The 18,787-nt window shown below is 43.9% G+C and overlaps 1 protein-coding gene across 5 annotated transcripts in view; it reads right to left on the bottom strand.

The window, feature by feature from the left end:
- LOC121281213 (apoptosis-associated speck-like protein containing a CARD) overlaps window positions 1–18,787 on the bottom strand; it is a 32,600-nt gene that overhangs the window by 12,717 nt on the left and 1,096 nt on the right. For 2 of the 5 annotated variants that reach the window (XM_041194000.1, XM_041193999.1), the window contains exon 2: window positions 9,563–9,604. In XM_041194000.1, the coding sequence (XP_041049934.1) occupies window positions 9,563–9,575 (13 nt within the window). In that variant the 5' untranslated portion in view covers window positions 9,576–9,604. Of the gene's footprint in view, window positions 1–6,586; window positions 6,792–9,562; window positions 9,605–16,996; window positions 17,052–18,787 lie in introns of those variants that run through there. The other 3 variants (XR_005943836.1, XM_041194001.1, XM_041194002.1) reach the window with 3 other exon arrangements.

Raw genomic sequence — 18,787 nt, forward strand, 5'->3', positions numbered from 1 at the left:
CGTGAGCAAAGAAATGAGGAGATATATCACACCGTGAGAGAACGAATGACAAGATATTATATCACACCGTAAGAGAGGGAACAAAGAGATATTATTTTCCACAGTGAGAGAGGCAATGAGGAGATATTATATCATGCTGTGAGAGAGGAAATGAGGAGATACTATATCAGCAGTGAGAGAGGGATTGAAGAGATATTATATCACACCGTGAGCAAGCGGATGAGGAGATATTATTTCACACAGTGACAGAGGAAATGAGGATATATTATATCAACCGTGAGAGAGGGATTGAAGAGATATTATATCACACCATGAGAGAGGGAATGAGGAGTAATTATATCACAACAGGGGAGAAGGAATGATGAGATAATATATCACACTGGGAGAGAGGGAAAGAGGAGATATTATATCAACCGTGATACAGGGACTGAAGAGATATTATATCACACCGTGAGAGAGGGAATGGGGAGATTTTATATCACCCCATGAGAGAGGGAATGAGGAGATATTATATCTCACAGTGAGAGAGGGAATGGGGAGATATCATATCACTCCATGAGAGAGGGAATGAAGAGATATTATATCACACATTGAGAGAGGGAATGAGGAGATATTATATCACAGCATGAGCAAGGGAATGAGGAGATAATATATCACACTGTGAGAGAGGGAATGAGGAGATATTATATCACACCGTGAGAGAATGAATGAGGAAATATTAAATCACACCGTAAGAGGGGGAATGAGGAGATATTATATCACACAGTGAGAGAGGGAATGAGGAGATATTATATCACAGCGTGAGCAAAGAATGAGGAGATATATCACACCATGAGAGAACGAATGACAAGGTATTATATCACACCGTAAGAGAGGGAACAAAGAGATATTATTTTCCACAGTGAGAGAGGCAATGAGGAGGTATTATATCATGCTGTGAGAGAGGAAATGAGGAGATACCATATCAGCAGTGAGAGAGGGTTTGAAGAGATATTATATCACACCGTGAGCAAGGGGATGAGGAGATATTATTTCACACAGTGACAGAGGAAATGAGGATATATTATATCAACCGTGAGAGAGGGATTGAAGAGATATTATATCACACCATGAGAGAGGGAATGATGAGTAATTATATCACGACAGGGGAGAAGGAATGATGAGATATTATATCAACCGTGAGCGAGGGAATGAGGAGATATTACTTTACACCGTGAGAGAGGGAATGAAGAGATATTATATCACAACAGGGGAGAGGGAATGAGGAGACAATATTCCACACCACGAGAGAGGGTACGAGAAGATATTATATCACACCGTGAGCAAGGGGATGAGGAGATATTACATCATGACAGGGCAGAGGGAACGAGGAGATATTATATCACACCATGAGAGAGGGAATGAGGTGATGTTATATCACGACAGGGGAGAAGGAATGGTGAGATAATATATCACACTGGGAGAGAGGGAAAGAGGAGATATTATATCAACCATGATAGAGGGATTTAAGAGATATTATATCACACCGTGAGAGAGGGAATGGGGAGATATCATATCACTCCATGAGAGAGGGAATGAAGAGATATTATATCACACAGTGAGAGAGGGAATGAGGAGATATTATATCACACCGTGAGAGAATGAATGAGGAAATATTAAATCACACCGTAAGAGAGGGAATGAGGAGATATTATATCACTCCGTGACAGAGGGAAAGAAGAGATGTTAAAACACGACAGGGGAGATGGAATGAGGAAATATTATATCACGACAGGGGAGAGAGAATGATGAAATATTGTATCACACCGTGGGAGAGGGATTGGAGAGATATTATAGCACACCATGAGAGATGGAATGAGGAGATATTATATCACGACAGGGGAGGGAATGAGGAGATATCATATCACGCCCTCAGAGAAGGAATGATGAGATATTATATCAACCGTGAGCGAGGGAATGAGGAGATATTACTTTACACCGTGAGAGAGAGAATGAAGAGATATTATATCACAACAGGGGAGAGGGAACGAGGAGACAATATTCCACACCACGAGAGAGGGTACGAGGAGATATTATATCACTCCGTGAGAGAGGGAATGAAGAGATATATCTCAGTGAGAGAGGGAACGAGAAGATTTTATATCACACAGTTAGAGAAGGAATGAGGAGATATTATATCACACCATGAGAGAGGGAATGAGGTGATGTTATATCACGACAGGGGAGAAGGAATGAAGAGCTATTATATCATACTGTGAGAGAGGGAATGAGGAGGTATCATATCACACCTTCAGAGAGGGAATGAGGAGGTGTAACATCACACCGTTAGAGAGGGAATGAGGAGATATTATATCACTCTGTGAGAGAGGGAATGAGGAGATATTATATCACACCTTCAGAGAGGGAATGAGGAGATATTGTATCACGAGAGAGGAGAAGGAATGAGGAGATATTATATCACACCATTACAGAGGGAATGAGGAGATATTATATCACTCTGTGAGAGAGGGAATGAGGAGATATTATATCACACCTTCAGAGAGGGAATGAGGAGATATTATATCACGAGAGAGGAGAAGGAATGAGGAGATATTATATCACACCATTAGAGAGGGAATGAGGAGATATTATATCACGACAGGGGAGAGGGAATGAGGAGATATTATATCACACCTCCAGAGAGGGAAGGATGAGATAATCTATCACACCGTGAGAGAGGGAATGAGGAGATATTATATCACACCATGCGAGAGGGAATGAGGAGATATTATATCACACCATGCGAGAGGGAATGAGGAGATATTTTATTACGACAGGGGAGAGGGAATGAGGTGATATTATATCACACTGTAAAAAAGGGAATGAGGAGATATTATTTTACACCGTGAGAGAGGGAATGAAGACATGTTATATCACAACGGGGGAGATGGAAAGAGGAAATATTATATCACACCGTGATAGAGCGAGTGAGGAGATATTATATCACAACAGCGGCAAGGGATTAGGGAGATATTGTATCACACTGTGGGAGAGGGATTGAAGAGATATTATGTCACACCATGAGCAAGGGAATGAGGAGATATTATTTTACACCGAGAGAGACAGGATGAGGAGAAATTATATCACGACAGGGGAGAAGGAATGATTAGATATTACATCGCACCCTGAGAGAGGGAATGAGGAGATTTTATATCACCCCGTGAGAGAGGGAATAGGAGATTTTATATCACGACAGGGGAGAGGGAATGAGGAGATATTATATCACATCGTCAGAGAGGGAACGATGAGATAATGTATCACACCGTGAAAGAGGGAATGAGGAGATATTACATCACACAGTGAGAGAGGGAATGAGGAGATATTATATCACAGCATGAGCTTGGGAATGAGGAGATAATATATCACACTATGAGAGAGGGAATGAGGAGATATTATATGACACAGTGAGAGAGGGAATGAGGAGATATTATATCACAGCATGAGCAAGGGAATGAGGAGATAATATATCACACTGTGAGTGAGGGAATGAGGAGATATTATATCACAGCGCGAGCGAAGAAATGAGGAGATATATCACACCATGAGAGAATGAATGACGAGATATATCACACCGTAAGAGAGGGAACGAAGAGATATTATTTTCCACAGTGAGAGAGGCAATGAGGAGATATTAAATCACGCCATGAGAGAGGAAATGAGGAGATACTATATCAACAGTGAGAGAGGAATTGAAGAGATATTATATCACACCGTGAGCAAGGGGATGAGGAGATATTATTTTACAGTGACAGAGGAAATGAGGAGATATATCAACCGTGAGAGAGGGATTGAAGAGATATTATATCACACCATGAGAGAGTGAATGAGGAGATATTATATCACGACAGGGGTGAAGGAATGAAGAGATATTATATCACACCGTCAGAGAGGGAATGATGAGATAATATATCACACCGTGAGAGAGGGAAAGAGGGGATATTATATCAACCGTAAGAGAGGGATTGAAGAGATATTATATCACACAGTGAGAGAAGGAATGGGGAGATATCATATCACACCGTGAGAGAATGAATGAGGAAATATTAAATCACACCGTAAGAGAGGGAATGAAGGGATGTTATATCACACCGTGACAGAGGGAAAGAAGAGATATATATCTTGACAGGGGAGAGGGAATGAGAAGATATTGTATCACACTGTGAGAGACGGAATGTGGAGATATTATATCACACCGTGAGAGAGGGAATGAACAGATATCATATCACAACAGGGGAGAGGGAATGAGGTGACATTATATCACACTGTGAGAGAGGGAATGAACCGATATCATATCACAACAGGGGAGAGGGAATGAGGTGACATTATATCACACCATGAGAGAGGGAATGAGGAGCTATTATGTCACACCATAAGCGAGGGAATGAAGAGATATATCACAACAGGGGAGAGGGAATGAGAAGATATTATATCACACCAAGAGAACAAATGAGAAGGGAATGAGGAAATAGTATATCACAACGTGAGAGAGGGTATGAGGAGCTATTAGATCACGACAGGGAAGAGGGAATGAGGAGCTATTAGATCACGAGAGGGAAAAGGGAATGAGGAGATTTTATATCACACCGTAAGAAAGGAAATGAGGAGATATTATGCACCATGAGAGAGGGAATGAGGAGATATTACATCACACCTTGAGAGCGGGAATGAGGACATATTATACCACGGCAGGGGAAAGGGAATGAGGAGATATTATATCACCGTGAGAGAAGAAAGGAGGAGATATTATCTCAACCGTGAGAGAGGGAAGGAGGAGATATTATATCACAACAGGGAAGAGGGGATGAGGAGATATTATATCACACCGTGAGAGAGGGAATGAGGAGCTATTACATCACAACAGGGAAGAGGTAATGAGGAGATATTATTTCATACTGTAAGAAATGAAATGAGGAGATATAATACCACACAGTGAGAGAGGGAATGAGGAAATGTTAAATCACACCATGAGAGAGGGAATGAGGAGATATTATATCACACCATGAGAAAGGGAATGAGGAGATGTTATATCACGACAGGGGAGAAGGAATGAGGAGATATTATATCATACTGTGAGAGAGGGATTGAGGAGATATTATATCACGATAGGGGAGAGGGGATGAGGAGGTATTATATCACACCGTTAGAGAGGGAATGAGGAGGTATAATATCACACCGTGAGAGAGGGAATGAGGCGATATTATATCACACCTTCAGAGAGGGAATGAGGAGATAATATACCATGAGAGGGGAGAAAGAATGAGGAGATATTAGATCACACCATTAGAGAGGGAATGAGGAGATATTATATCACGACAGGGGAGAGGGAATGCGGCAATATTATATCACACCACCAGAGAGGGAATGAGGAGATAATTTATCACACCGTGAGAGAGGGAATTAGGAGATATTATATCAAACGTCAGAGAGGGATTGAAGAGATATTATAACACAGGGTGAGCGAGGGAATGAGGAGATATTATTTTACACCGTGACAGAGGGAATGAGGAGATATCATATCAACCATGAGAGAGGGATTGAAGAGATATTATATCACACCGTGAGAGAGGGTATGAGGAGATGTTATATCACACCGTGAGAGAGGGAATGAGGAGATATTATATCACAACAGGGGAGAGGCAATGAGGCGCTATTATACCACATCATGAGAGGGGGAATGATGAGATATTATATCACACCGTGAGAGAGAGAATGAGGAGATATTATATCACACTGTGAGAGAAAGAACGAGGAGATATCATACCACACTGTGAGAGAGGGAGTGAGGAGATGTTATTTCACACCGTGAGAGATGGAATGAGGAGATATTATATCAACCGTCAGAGAGGGAATGACGAGATATTATATCACGACAGGGGAGAGGGAATGAGGAGATATTATTCACACAGTGAGAGAGGGAATGAGGAGATATCATTTCGCACCGTGAGAGAGTGAATGAGGAGATATTACATCACAGCGTGAGAGAGGGAATGAGGAGATGTTCTCTCAACTGTGAGAGAGTGATTGAAGAGATATTACATCACACAGTGAGCGAGGGAATGAGGAGCTATTATATCACACCATGAGAGACGGAATGAGGAGATATTATATCACATTTTTAGAGAGGGAATGAGGAGATATTATATCACACCATGAGTAAGGGAACGAGGAGATATATTACACTGTGCGAGAGGGAATGAGGAGATATTATATCGCAAAGTATGAGAGGGAATGAGGACATATATCACATTGTGAGAGAGGGAATGAGGACATATTATATCACATTGTGAGAGACGGAATGAAGAGATATTATATCACACTTGAGAGAGGGAATGAGGAGATATTACATCACACCGTGAGACAGGGAATGAGGAGATGTTATATCATATCATTAGAGAGGGAATGAGGATGTATTACATCACACCATGAGAGAGAGAATGAAGAGACATTACATCACACCGTGAGAGAGGGTATGAGGAGATATTATATCACACCGTGAGAGAGGTAATGAGGAGTTCATGGACTGAATCTTCCGAGGAGTGACAATCACCTTTGGATTTCTGCTCCTCTCCTATTTTCCTGTGCCAAGCGGGAACTCTTCATTTCTGGCTCTGTCTTCTGATCCCTGCTTCTTCAGAAATGCGGAGCCTAGCTTCAAGCTAACTGCTTCCTCGTAGTGCTGGGTCATCAGGGGAGGTTAGACAAGCTACACCCCTTTTTTACAACACTTGCCGACCTATTTTGGAGAGCAGAGCCTGAATGATAAAAGAGCGTGACAAAGAGCGAGATTGAGAAGGGAGCCAGGAAGATAAAAGAGCGCAAGAAAGAATGAGAGTGAGAGAGGAGCTAGGAGACAAAAGTGAGAGAGAAATAGCACAACTGAGAGAGGAGCCGGGAGATAAAAGAGTGTGAGAAAGAGCGAGAGTGGAACCGGGAGATAAAGGAGTGCGAGAAGGAGCAAGGGAGGAGCCGGCAGATAAAAGAGTGCAAGAAGGAGTGAGAGAGAAGCCAGGAAATAAAGGAGCACAAGAAGGGGAGAGAGAGGAGCTGGGAGATAAAGGAGCATAAGAAGGATCGAGTGAGGAGCCGGGAGATAAAAGTGTGAAGGAAAGAGCCTGTAGACATACTGTACTTGGATTTCCAAAAGCCATTTGATAAGGTCCCACATCAAAGGTTATTGCAGAAAATAAAAACTCTTGGTGTAGGGGGATATTAGTATAGATAGAAGATTGGCTGGCTGGCAGAAAACAGGAAGTATGGTCTCATTCTGATTGGCAGGATATGACGAATGGAGTCCCACAGGGGTGCTGGGGCTTCAATTTGTTCCAATTTATATCAATGACTTGATGAGGGGACCGAAGACATGGTAGCTAAATTTGCAGATGACACAAAGATAAATAGGAAAGTCGGTTGTGAAGAGGACATAAGGAGGTTGCAGACAGATATAGATAGGTTGAGTGAGTGGGCAAAAATCTGGCAGATGTAGTATGATGTGGGAAAATGTGAAGTTATTCACTTTGACAGGAAGAATAAAAAAGCAGAGTATTACTTAAGAGGAGAACAACTGCAGAATTCCTAGGCGCATAGGGATCTAGGTGATCTTGTGCATGCATTACATTAGTACGCAGGTACAGCAAGTAATTAAGAAGGCTAATGGAATGCTATCCTTTATTATGGGAAGAACTGAACATAAAAGTAAGGATATTTTGCTTCAGTGTACAGGGCATTGGTCAGACCACATCTTGAATACTGTGTGCAGTTTTGGTCTCCTTATATAAGAAAGGATGTAAATGTGTTGGAGGCAGTTTAGAGTTGGTTTACTGGACTGTTACCTGGAGCAGCTGTCTTATGAGGATAGGTTGGACAGGCCGAGCTTGTTTCCACTGGAGTTTAGAAGAGTGAGGGGTAACTTCATTGAAGTATATAAGATCCTGAACAGTCTTGATAAGATGAACGTGGAAAGGATGTTTCCTCTTGTGGGTCCAGAACTAGGGGTCACTGTTTTTAAAATTAGGGATCGCCCTTTTAGGACAGAGAGGAGGAGAAATTTTTTCTCTGAGGGTTGTGTGACTTTAGTACTCTCTGCGTTAGAAGGTGCTGGAGGCAGGGTCATTGGATATTTTTAAGGCAGAGGTAGATAGATTCTTGTAGGCAAGGGAATCAAAGGTTATGAAGATAGATGGGAATGTGGAATTTGGAACACAAACAGATCCGTCATGATCTTTTTGAATGGCGGAGCAGGATCAAGGGGCCGAATGGCCTACTTCTGCTCCTATTTCATATGTTCGTAAGTGTTTGCTAAAAACACTGAAAAGCTAGGACATTTATACATCTTTTCAGAATGTCAGTGCATAAGTTTCAGACTGTGTAGGTGTGTAAAAGAGTATGGTTGGTGAGGTAAGTGGGTAAGGCAGTAAGGTGGCAGGTGGGCAGGGTCGCAGGTGGGCAGGATGGCAGGTGGGTAGCGTAGTAGTGGGGTGAGGTGGGTATGTGGATCGAGTCCTATTCCAATTTGCATGTGGATCAGGTAATAATCCAGAGATTATGACCTTTGAGGTTCTGCTTCTTAATTTGGTGCCTAGGTCCTCCTTCTTTGTGCTGCCTATGTCATTGGTACCCACATGGATGGGAGTAGACGGGTGGTGGGGGCTAGTCAGGTTGGGTTGGGTCAGGGGTGGAGTCAGGTCAAGTCGGCGGGAGTTGTGTGGGTCGGTGGACAGCGGGGACAGGGATGTGGTGAGGGTAGTTGGAGGTGTCAGTTGCATAGTTACCCAGGAGTTAGACTAGGATTTTTCTGACTAACATTTCCTGGGTAACTATCCAGGTAAGTAAATCAGGACTGTCTGAAGTCTCCGACTCTAACTCAAAGTTGGAGACATTAAGGGAGGGTTCCCAGGAGCAGGGGAATCACCCATCAGAAGTTCAAACTTCCCGGGCAATCCTGCAGAGTCGGTGCATTGGGACTTCCAAGAGATCCTGATGCATGCTTTGGGTTGTATGTCCAGTCTCCGACATTCCAGAGACTGGAAAATCTGGGCCATACTGTGAGAGAGGGATTGAGGAGATATTATATCACTCCATGGAAGCAGTTCACTTTCATTAGTGTTAAGATCATTGCTGAAGAGTTGCTTAGCCGCTGGTTTATCAGCATTCACATGGAACCAGGATTGAGAAGAGGGGAATGTGAAAATAGATAGCAATAAATGATGGCATGTAAGATCCTGAAAGAGAGATGATAATGGAGCAGGGTGTGACGGTAATAAAGGAAGGAGGAGTGGATTTGAAGGAAGGATGGATTTGAAGGAAAGATGGGTGGTTTGGAAGATGTGATGTATGTCATCACTGAGACAAATTGTTGGCAATAATGAAGAAATTGATGTTCTGAAGGAATAATGGATGGCAATGTATATTTGGTGAACAATAATGAAAGGAAAAAGTATTGAAATCAGGCTACAAGAGCCTAAAGGTCTTTTCCTACTTGTAAATGTCAATTTGTTAAGTTTTTGTTAAATAGTATCAGAATTACCTGTCCCACTCATTGTTCAGTCACACTGGCAGCAAGTCCTCCCTGTGGAAACAACGTGGATGTGAGGATTCAGATGGAGATTAAGGTAATTACAATCAGCTCTGAACAATGCTAATTCTGCTACTTGCAAGTCTTTCCAAAATGCTTCAAGGATCCCAGCTCTACAAACATAGGAGCTACTGGATGAAAAAAAACTCTGAGCTCTAAGTTTGCTTCCTATCATGTTGGTTGCCGCTTGACTAGATCTTGTTAGTCAATCTCTAATAATTTCAGAAAGCATCCCATTTGTAATGCTCAATAGGAATATAAATGCAAGGTTCTTTAATGATTCAGTTCATCTTTTTACACAGGTAGGCCATATGGAGCAGGGAAGCTCTTGCTTCCATTCCCAGTCACTTGAACCAGGGCAGATGTTGGGCTCCCAAAATTGGCCTTAGCATCCTAAAACTAGAAATTTGGAAATTCAACCAGAGCCTCCACTTCTCATCACTATCTGGTACCCTTAGGTGCAGGTATCTGACATAAAAGAAGATGGTTGTGGTTGTTGGAGATCAACCATCCCAGTTCCAGGACATCACTGCAAGAGTTTCTCAGGGTAGTATCCTAGGCCCAACCATCTTCAGCTGCTTCATCAATGACCTTCCTTCCTTCCTTCCATCATAAGGTCAGAAGTGGGGATGTTCGCTGATGATTGCACAATGTTCAGCACCATTCGCAACTCCTCAGATACTGAATCAGTCCATGTCCAAATGGAGCAAGACCTGGACAATACCCAGGCTTGGGCTGACAAGTAACATTTGTGCCACACCAAGTGCCAGGCAATGATCATCTCCAACAAGAGAGAATCTAACCATTATCCCTTGATGTTCAATTGCATTACCATTGCAGAATGCCTGACTATCAACATCCTGGGAGTTACATACGAACATACGAATTAGCAGCAGGAGTAGGCCACTCTGTTCCTCAAGCCTGCTCTGCCATTCAATAAGGTCATGGCTGATCTGAATGTGACCTCAAACCTAGAATCCTGCCTATGCCTGACAACTTTTCACCCCCTTATTAATCAAGAATCTATCTACCTCTGGCTTAAAAATATTCAAAGACTCTGCTTCCACTGCCTTTTGGGGAAGAGAGTTCCAAAGACTCTCAATCTTCTGAGAGGAAAGATTTCTCCTCATCTCCATCTTAAATGAGCAACCCCTTACTTTTAAACAGTGACCCCTAGTTCTAGATTCCCCCACATCCTCTCCACATCCACCCTGTCAAGACCGCTCAGGATCTTAAAGGTTTCAACTAAAAATCACCTCTTACTCTTCTAAATTCCAGTGGATACAAGCCTAACCTGTCCAACATTTCCTCATAAGACAACCCACCCATTCCTGGATTCCTGGTATTAGTCTAGTAAACCTTCACTGAACTGCTTTTAACGCATTTACATCTTTCTTTAAATAAGGAGACCAGTTCGTACACAATACTCCAGATGTGGTCTCACCAATGCCCTATACAACTGAAGCATAACCTCCCTACTTTTGTAATCAATTCGCCTCACAATAAATGATAACATTCTATTAGCCTTCCTAATTACCTGCTCTACCTGCATACCATACTGTGATTCATGCACTAGGACACCCAGATCCCTCTGAATCTCAGACTCTGCAATCTCTCATTATTTAGATAATAAGCTTCTTTTTTATTCTTCCTGTCAAAATGAACAATTTCACATTTGCCCACATTATACTACCTATATTTGTGTCATCAGTAAATTTAGCAACCATTCCTTCAGTCCCTTCATCCAAGTCATTTATACAAATTGTCAAAAGTTGAGGCCCCAGCATTGATCCCTGTGGCACAGCACTTGTCAACCAGAAAAAGACCCATTTATGCCAACTCTCTGCTTCCTATTAGCTAACCAATCTTCTATCCATGCCAATATGTTACCCCTATGCCATGAGCTCTTATTTTCTGCAAAAACTTTTGACCATAAACTGAACTGGACTAGCCACATAAATACTGTGGCTACAAGAGCAGGTCAGAAGCTAGGAATCCTGTGGCGAATAACTCACCTCCTGACTCCCAAAAGCCTACCACCATCTACAAGGCACAAGTTAGCAGTGTGATGGAATACTCTCTGCTTGCCTGGATGAGTGCAGCTCCAACAACACTCCAAAAGCTTGACACCATCCAGGGCAAAGCAGCCCACTGAATTGGCACCCCTTCCACAAACATTCCATCCCTCCACCACCGACGCACAGTAGCAACAGCGTACACCATCTACAAGATGCACTGCAGGAATTCACCAAGGCTCCTTAGACAGCATCTTCTAAAACCCACAACAACTACCATCTAGAAGGACAAGGGCAGCAGATAGATGGGAATACCACCACCTGGAAGTTCCCCTCCAAGCTACTCACCATCCTGATTTGGAAGTATTTTGCTATTCCTTCACTGTTGCTGGGTCAAAATCCTGGAATTCCCTCTCTAACAGCACTGTGGATGTACCTACACCACAGGGACTGCAGTGGTTCAAGAAAGCAGCTCACCACCACCTTCTCAAGGGCAATTAGGGATGGCAATAAATGCTGGCCCACTCAGCGACACCCACATCCCATAAATGAATTTTTTTAAATGTGAAATTAGGGCATGATTAGGCTCGAGTTAAAATACCTCCTATAGCTGCACAATCCACTGACACTCAGTGCCCAGTTTCACATGTCTGTGGGGTACTTGAAAGCGTTGAGTGACCACCCAACAAAGCAGGGGAGAAAACTGCAGGCAAACTTAAGGAGACAGAACTTTCGAAGGCTGCCTATTTCATAACACGCCCGACTCTGCCCAGGCTCAGTTCATCTGTTACTAAAACCCTCATCCATTCCTTTATTATCTCTAGGCTTGACTATTCCTCATCGGCCTCTGATCTTTCACCCACTTGAGATCATCCAAAATTTTGCTGCCTGTGTTTTAAATCGCACCAAGTTCCATTCTCCCATCACCCCTGTGCTTGACCTAGGTTGGCTCCCAGTTAAGCAATACCACAGTTTTAAAATTCTCATCCTTGTTTACAAATCCCTCCATGGCCTCACCCCTCCCTATCTCTGTAATCTCCTCCAGCCCCACAACCCTTCAAGATATCTGTGCTCCTCTAATTCTGGCCTCTTGCGCATCCCCGACTTTAATCACTCCACCATTGGTCCCTCCAATTGCCTAGGCCCCTAACTCTAAAATTCCTGCCTGTCACCTCTCCATCTCTCTACCTTGCTTCTCTCCTTTAAGACACTCCTTAAAACCTGCCTCTTTGGCCAACCTTCTGTTCATCTGTCCTTACATCTCCTGATGCAGCTCATTGTCAAATTTTGCTTGATAATGCTCATGTGAAGCACCTTGGAGCATTTCATTACATTCAATGTGCTGGATAAATGCACATTAATGTTGTTGCTGGCCTCTTGAGTTCTTGAGCTGCAGTTGCCTGAACAGGCCTACTGGGAAATCGTGGCTAAAACAGAAACACTAGCTGCTCTTCCTGACCTTTTCACAAATTAATTTCATTTTTTTTTTGCTTTTTTTTCCTCCTGTTTCATACACCAACTCTGAGCGAAAGGGCAGTCAGGCAGCTACTCACACATCTTCACACACCTAAGTCAATGAGGAAGTGATAGTTAAGGATCTGCCTCTGATTTCCCCTCCCCCGTGTAGAAACATGGAGCCTGAGCATAGCAACTGTGTTCATCTTGTTTTTTGGGACCAATGATGGGGACTCCATGGTCCACCTGGTTCACCTTCCACCAAGCCAGCCAATTTATTCATGTCATCTATCTCAAAATGTTACTTTCTGAGATAAATTTATTGAACTGGCATTGGAGTGAATCAACTCTAATTCCTTCAGGCCTGTCCAAAGACTGACCACTCACTCACTGAAATAATGTTTCACCCCCTATCCCCAGGACTCCCTACTCAATTCCGTCCCTCTCCCGGCTTTCAACCAACTTGCTCCATTCTCTTTGGTCATTTCAGCACTAGCCCATCCAAACTTTCATCTCTTTGCCCTTCCTCATCAGCCACCACTGTTTCATCATGTGTTATTGCAAAGCATTTTGAGGGGTCTCCTGCACATGAGGGGCCCTATCTAAATGCATACTACTGTAGTCAGACAGTACAGCAAGCAACAGACAATGGTGACTGTACAGAGGTAGAAATATCACCGATTGAACAATGCCAAGTTTGGAGATGATATAACTCAATGAAGAATAGAAGAGGACAAAAAGTGGAAAACCTTGGCCACACTGCAGATGGAGAGAAGAGCGTAAGGAATTGAAACATTTAAATGTTTGCCATTGTTGATGGTCGAGTTAAATTTATGAACAATTTGCCAAATGAAAGTAGGTTGTTTGAATTCTCCTGTATTTATCTGGAAGCACAGTCACATTCTGGACTCTCCTCCACTTTGCGAGTGTACAGACCACAGACCTGCTCCCCACCAACAAGCATTATGGCAACAATCATTTGCACTTACATAGGGAAAACGGCCCATGCCGCTTCCCAAGAGACTGGAGTCCAAGCTGGAGCAGGAGACAATAGGAGGGGGTGACCAAAGCCTTGGATGGCAAGATGGGTTTTAAGGAGGGTCTTAAAAGGAAGGAGAGAGCTGGAGAATTTGAGAGGTTTAAGGGGTGAATTCCAGCAAGTGAAACTTTTGACAGTTGAAGCCACAGCAGCCAATGGTGTGGGAGGAATGGAGGGATAAGCGCAGGAGGCCAGAGTCAGAGGAACAGAGAGTTCTTGGGGTGTTGTAAAGTTGGAGGAGATTAAAGAGATAGGAAACAATAAGGCAAGGCAGAGGTTTAAACCGGAGGATAAGAATTTTAAATTTGAGATGTTGGGGTATCAGGTTTGTAGGTTTGCGAAATGTGCTGGAACTTTGTGCAGGTGAAGAAAAAGGCAGCAAGAGTTTTGAATGAGAAGAGGTGTATGGAAAGAGAGAAGACAAAAACAGGAGAGCAAGAAATAATCCAGCCTGGGTGTGACCAGCAACAACAACTTATATTTATACAGCACCATTAATGCAATAAAACATGCTAAGGCACTTCAGGGGGGGATTACAAAACAAGTCATTGAGCCACATTAGGAGATATTAGGGGCAGATGTCAAAAACTTGGTCAAAAAGGTAGGTTTTAAGGACCATCTTAAAGGAGGAAAGTTGGGTAGAGAGGCAGAGAGATTTAGGGAGAAAATTCCAGAGCTTACGGCCCAGACAACTCAAGATGCACCCACCAATGGTGGAGCGATTAAAATCAGAGGTGCTGAAGAGGACAGAATTAGAGGAGCACAGATATCTCGGAGGGTTGTGGAGCTGGAGGAGATTACAGAGATTGGGAGGCATGAGGCCATAGAGCGATTTGTCAACAAGGGTGAGAATTTTAAAATCGAGGCATTGTTTGACCAGAAGCTAATGTAGATTGGTGAGCACAGGGATAATGAGTAAATGGCATTTGGTGCAAATGAGGACACAAGCAGCAGAGTTTAGGATGACTTCAAATTTAGGGAAGATCGAATGTAGAAGACTGGCCAGGAGGGCATTGGAATGGTCAAGTCTAGAAATGCCAGAAACATGGATGAGAAAGAGCTGAGGTGGGACAGATATGGACAAAGGAACAGAATTAGGAATAGGTGCTCTTCATGACAAAGTCGAGTATGAGGTATTAGGAGATGGGCTAAATAAAGGTGGCAGGAGTAAGGTCACTGAAGGAGAAGTGAGCAGCATTTGTGAAGGGGAACAAATGGGGTTAGCAGTTTGGCCTGGGGTTGAAAATAGTGTAGTCGAGCTTAAAACAGTAGCCGGGCAGGAGGATGGTATTTATGACAATGGTAATGTCTATCCCCCAGCATCATCAACCCTTCCCCCAGCCTCTGAATAAAACCAATCCATGTTTATCTTTCCTGTTGCTCCATTTTTAATATATCCATTTAGATTTCCATCCCTACTAAAACCATTAAAACTGCCCAAGCCAAAATTACAAATTCCATTCTATGTGACCATAGTGCATTTTCCCTCCATCTTTCTTGACCTCCCTGGAGTCTTTGACAAGGTAGACCAGACCATCCTTCGTCATCACCCCTCCTCTGTTATCCAGCTCAATAGGACTAAACTCCTTGATTTCACTCTGACCTATCCAATTGTAACCAGAGCACCTCCAACACTGGCTTCTCTTCCCACTCCAGAAAGGTTAACTCTGGAGTTCCCCAAGGATTTATTCTTGGACCCTTCCTATTTCTATTAACCTTTGATATCATCTGCAGACATTGAATCACCTTCCGCAAGTACATTAACAACTATGATAAGCTGGGTATAGTCAAACATCCAGCCATGAGCCCCAATTTCCTCCCACTAGATATCGACAAGGCCGAAACCATTGCCTTTGATCCCCACTGCAATCTCTATTCCCTAGCCATCAGTTTCAAACCTCTCCCCGGCCACTGTCTCAGGTTGATGCAGAATGCCCACTTCCTCAGAAATTCAACCATGTGTTGAGCTACTTGTAGGGTCTGGTACATACAGAGTTAATGTGGAACTGAGAACAGTACCACCCATACAGTGATATACGAAGGCACATGAGCCAGAGCAGGGTCAGTCTAGGGATAGACAGAGATGGGTGAAGACCTAGGATGGAGTCAGCTCCATATCTGTACCCTTTACTGTAAGTATGTATACAGTTATGAGTTGTTAATAAAGACTTGCTCTTAATATACTCAAGACCACGAAGCCTACTCCATGATGTCAGGAAGCAGGATTCTTCACTACTGTCCCCATTTCCTCTGCATCACAAGACCACTGACTCCCATCGATATAACATAACCTATTTCTGCCCCTGTCTTAGCCTATGCTGCAAAACCATCACCTGTACCTTTATCACCTCCAAATTGGGCAATTCCAATTATCTCCCATCTTCCACTCTCCAGAGGAGGTTTACAAGGATGTTGCCAGGGATGTGCGCTTTAACTATGAGGAATGATTGAATAGGCTGGGGATGTTTTCATTGGAACAGAGGAGGTTGAGGGGAGATTTAAATGAGCTGTATAGAATGATGAGGGGCCTGGATAGTGTGGATAGGAAGGACCTATTTTGCTCAGGTCAATAACCAGGGACCATAGATTTAAAGTGCTTGGCAGAATGGGTGAAATGTTTTCACCCAAAGGATGGTGGAAGTCTGGACCTAACTGCCTGAAAGATTGATAGAGGAAGAAACCCTTGTTGCATTAAAAAAATACTTAGGTCTGCACCTGAAGTGTAAGACTACCGATCAAGAGTGTGCAAGCAGGATTAGACTGGACCTCTACCTCACGGAAGCTGAGCGTCAACTCGCAGACACTTCCTCCTACCTCTCCCTGGACCATGACCCCACCACTGAACATCAAGCCATTGTTTCCAGGACTGTCACTGACCTCACCTCCTCTGGACATCTTCCTCCCACAGCTTCCAACCTGACAGTCACCCAACCTCGGACGGCCTGCCTCTGTCGAAGGGTCACGAGGACTCGAAACGTCAACTCTTTTCTTCTCCGCCGATGCTGCCGGACCTGCTGGGTTTTTCCAGGTAATTCTGTTTTTTTTTTGGATTTCCAGCATCCGCAGTTTTTTTGTTTTTATCTCATTTCTCGTTATTTTGACTCCCTTCTCTCTCCCCTTGTCCAGTCCCTTCCCACCTACAAGCGTGATTCCTCTGACACCTTACATCACATCAACATTTCGAGTTCCCAGGCCCCAACTGCTTCCTCTTCACCATGGACGTCCAACCCTCTACACCTCCATCCCCCACCAGGATGGTCTGAGGGCCCTTAGCTTCTTCCTCGAACAGAGGCCCGAACAATCCCCATCCACCACTACTCTCCTCCGTCTGGCTGAACTTGTTCTCACGCTGAACAATTTCTCCTTTAACTCCTCTCACTTCCTCCAAATAAAAGGTGTGGCTATGGGTACCCGCATGGGCCCCAGCTATGCCTGTCTCTTTATGGGGTATGTGGAACATTCCTTGTTCCAGTCCCATCCCGCCCCCTCCCACAACTCTTTCTCCGGTACATCGAAGATTACTTCGGTGCCGCTTCATGCTCTCGTCGGGACTTGGAAAAATTTATTAATTTTGCTTCCAATTTCCACCTCTCCATCATTTTCACATGGTCCATCTCTGACAATTCCCTTCCTTTCCTTGACCTCTCTGTCTCAATCTCTGGTGATAGACTGTCCACCAATATCCATTACAAGCCCACCGACACCCACAGCTACCTCGACTACAGCTCCTCACACCCCACTTCCTGTAAGGACTCCATCCCATTCTCTCAGTTCCTTCGCCTCCATCGCATCTGTTCTGATGATGCTACCTTCAAAAACAGTTCCTCTGACATGTCCTCCTTCTTCCTTAACTGAGGTTTTCTACCCACGGTCATTGACAGGACCTTCAACCGTGTCCGGCCCATCTCCTGCGCATCCGCCCTCACGCCTTCTCCTCCCTCCCAGAAACATGATAGGGTCCCCCTTGTCCTCACTTATCAGCCCACCAGCCTCCGCATTCAAAGGATCATTCTCTGCCATTTCTGCCAACTCCAGCATGATACCACCACCAAACACATCTTCCCTTTACCCCTCCCTGGCGGCATTCCTTAGGGATCATTCCCTCCGGGACACCCTGGTCCACTCCTCCATCACCCCCTACTCCTCAACCCCTACCTATGGCACCTCCCCATACCCACGCAAAAGATGCAACACCTGCCCCTTCACTTCCTCTCTCCTCATCATCCAAGAGCCCAAACACTCCTTTCAAGTGAAGCAGCATTTCAGTTGCATTTCCCTCAACTTAGTCTACTGCATTCGTTGCTCCCAATGCGGTCTCCTCTACATTGGAGAGGCCAAATGTAAACTGGGCAACCGCTTTGCAGAACACCTGCGGTCTGTCCGCAAGAAAGACCCAAACCTCCCTGTCGCTTGCCATTTTAACATTCCACCCTGCTCTCTTGCCCACATGTCTGTCCTTGGCTTGCTGCATTGTTCCAGTGAAGCCCAATGCAAACTGGAGGAACAACACCTCATCTTCCAACTAGGCACTTTACAGCCTTCTGGACTGAATATTGAATTCAACAACTTTAGGTCTTGAGCTCCCTCCTCCATCCCCACCCCCTTTCTGTTTCCCCCTTCCTTTTGTTTTTTTCCAATAAATTATATAGATTTTTCTTTTCCCACCTA

This window comes from Carcharodon carcharias, chromosome 8, assembly GCF_017639515.1.
Source record: "Carcharodon carcharias isolate sCarCar2 chromosome 8, sCarCar2.pri, whole genome shotgun sequence".
In the NCBI taxonomy this organism is placed as follows: Eukaryota; Metazoa; Chordata; class Chondrichthyes; order Lamniformes; family Lamnidae; genus Carcharodon; species Carcharodon carcharias.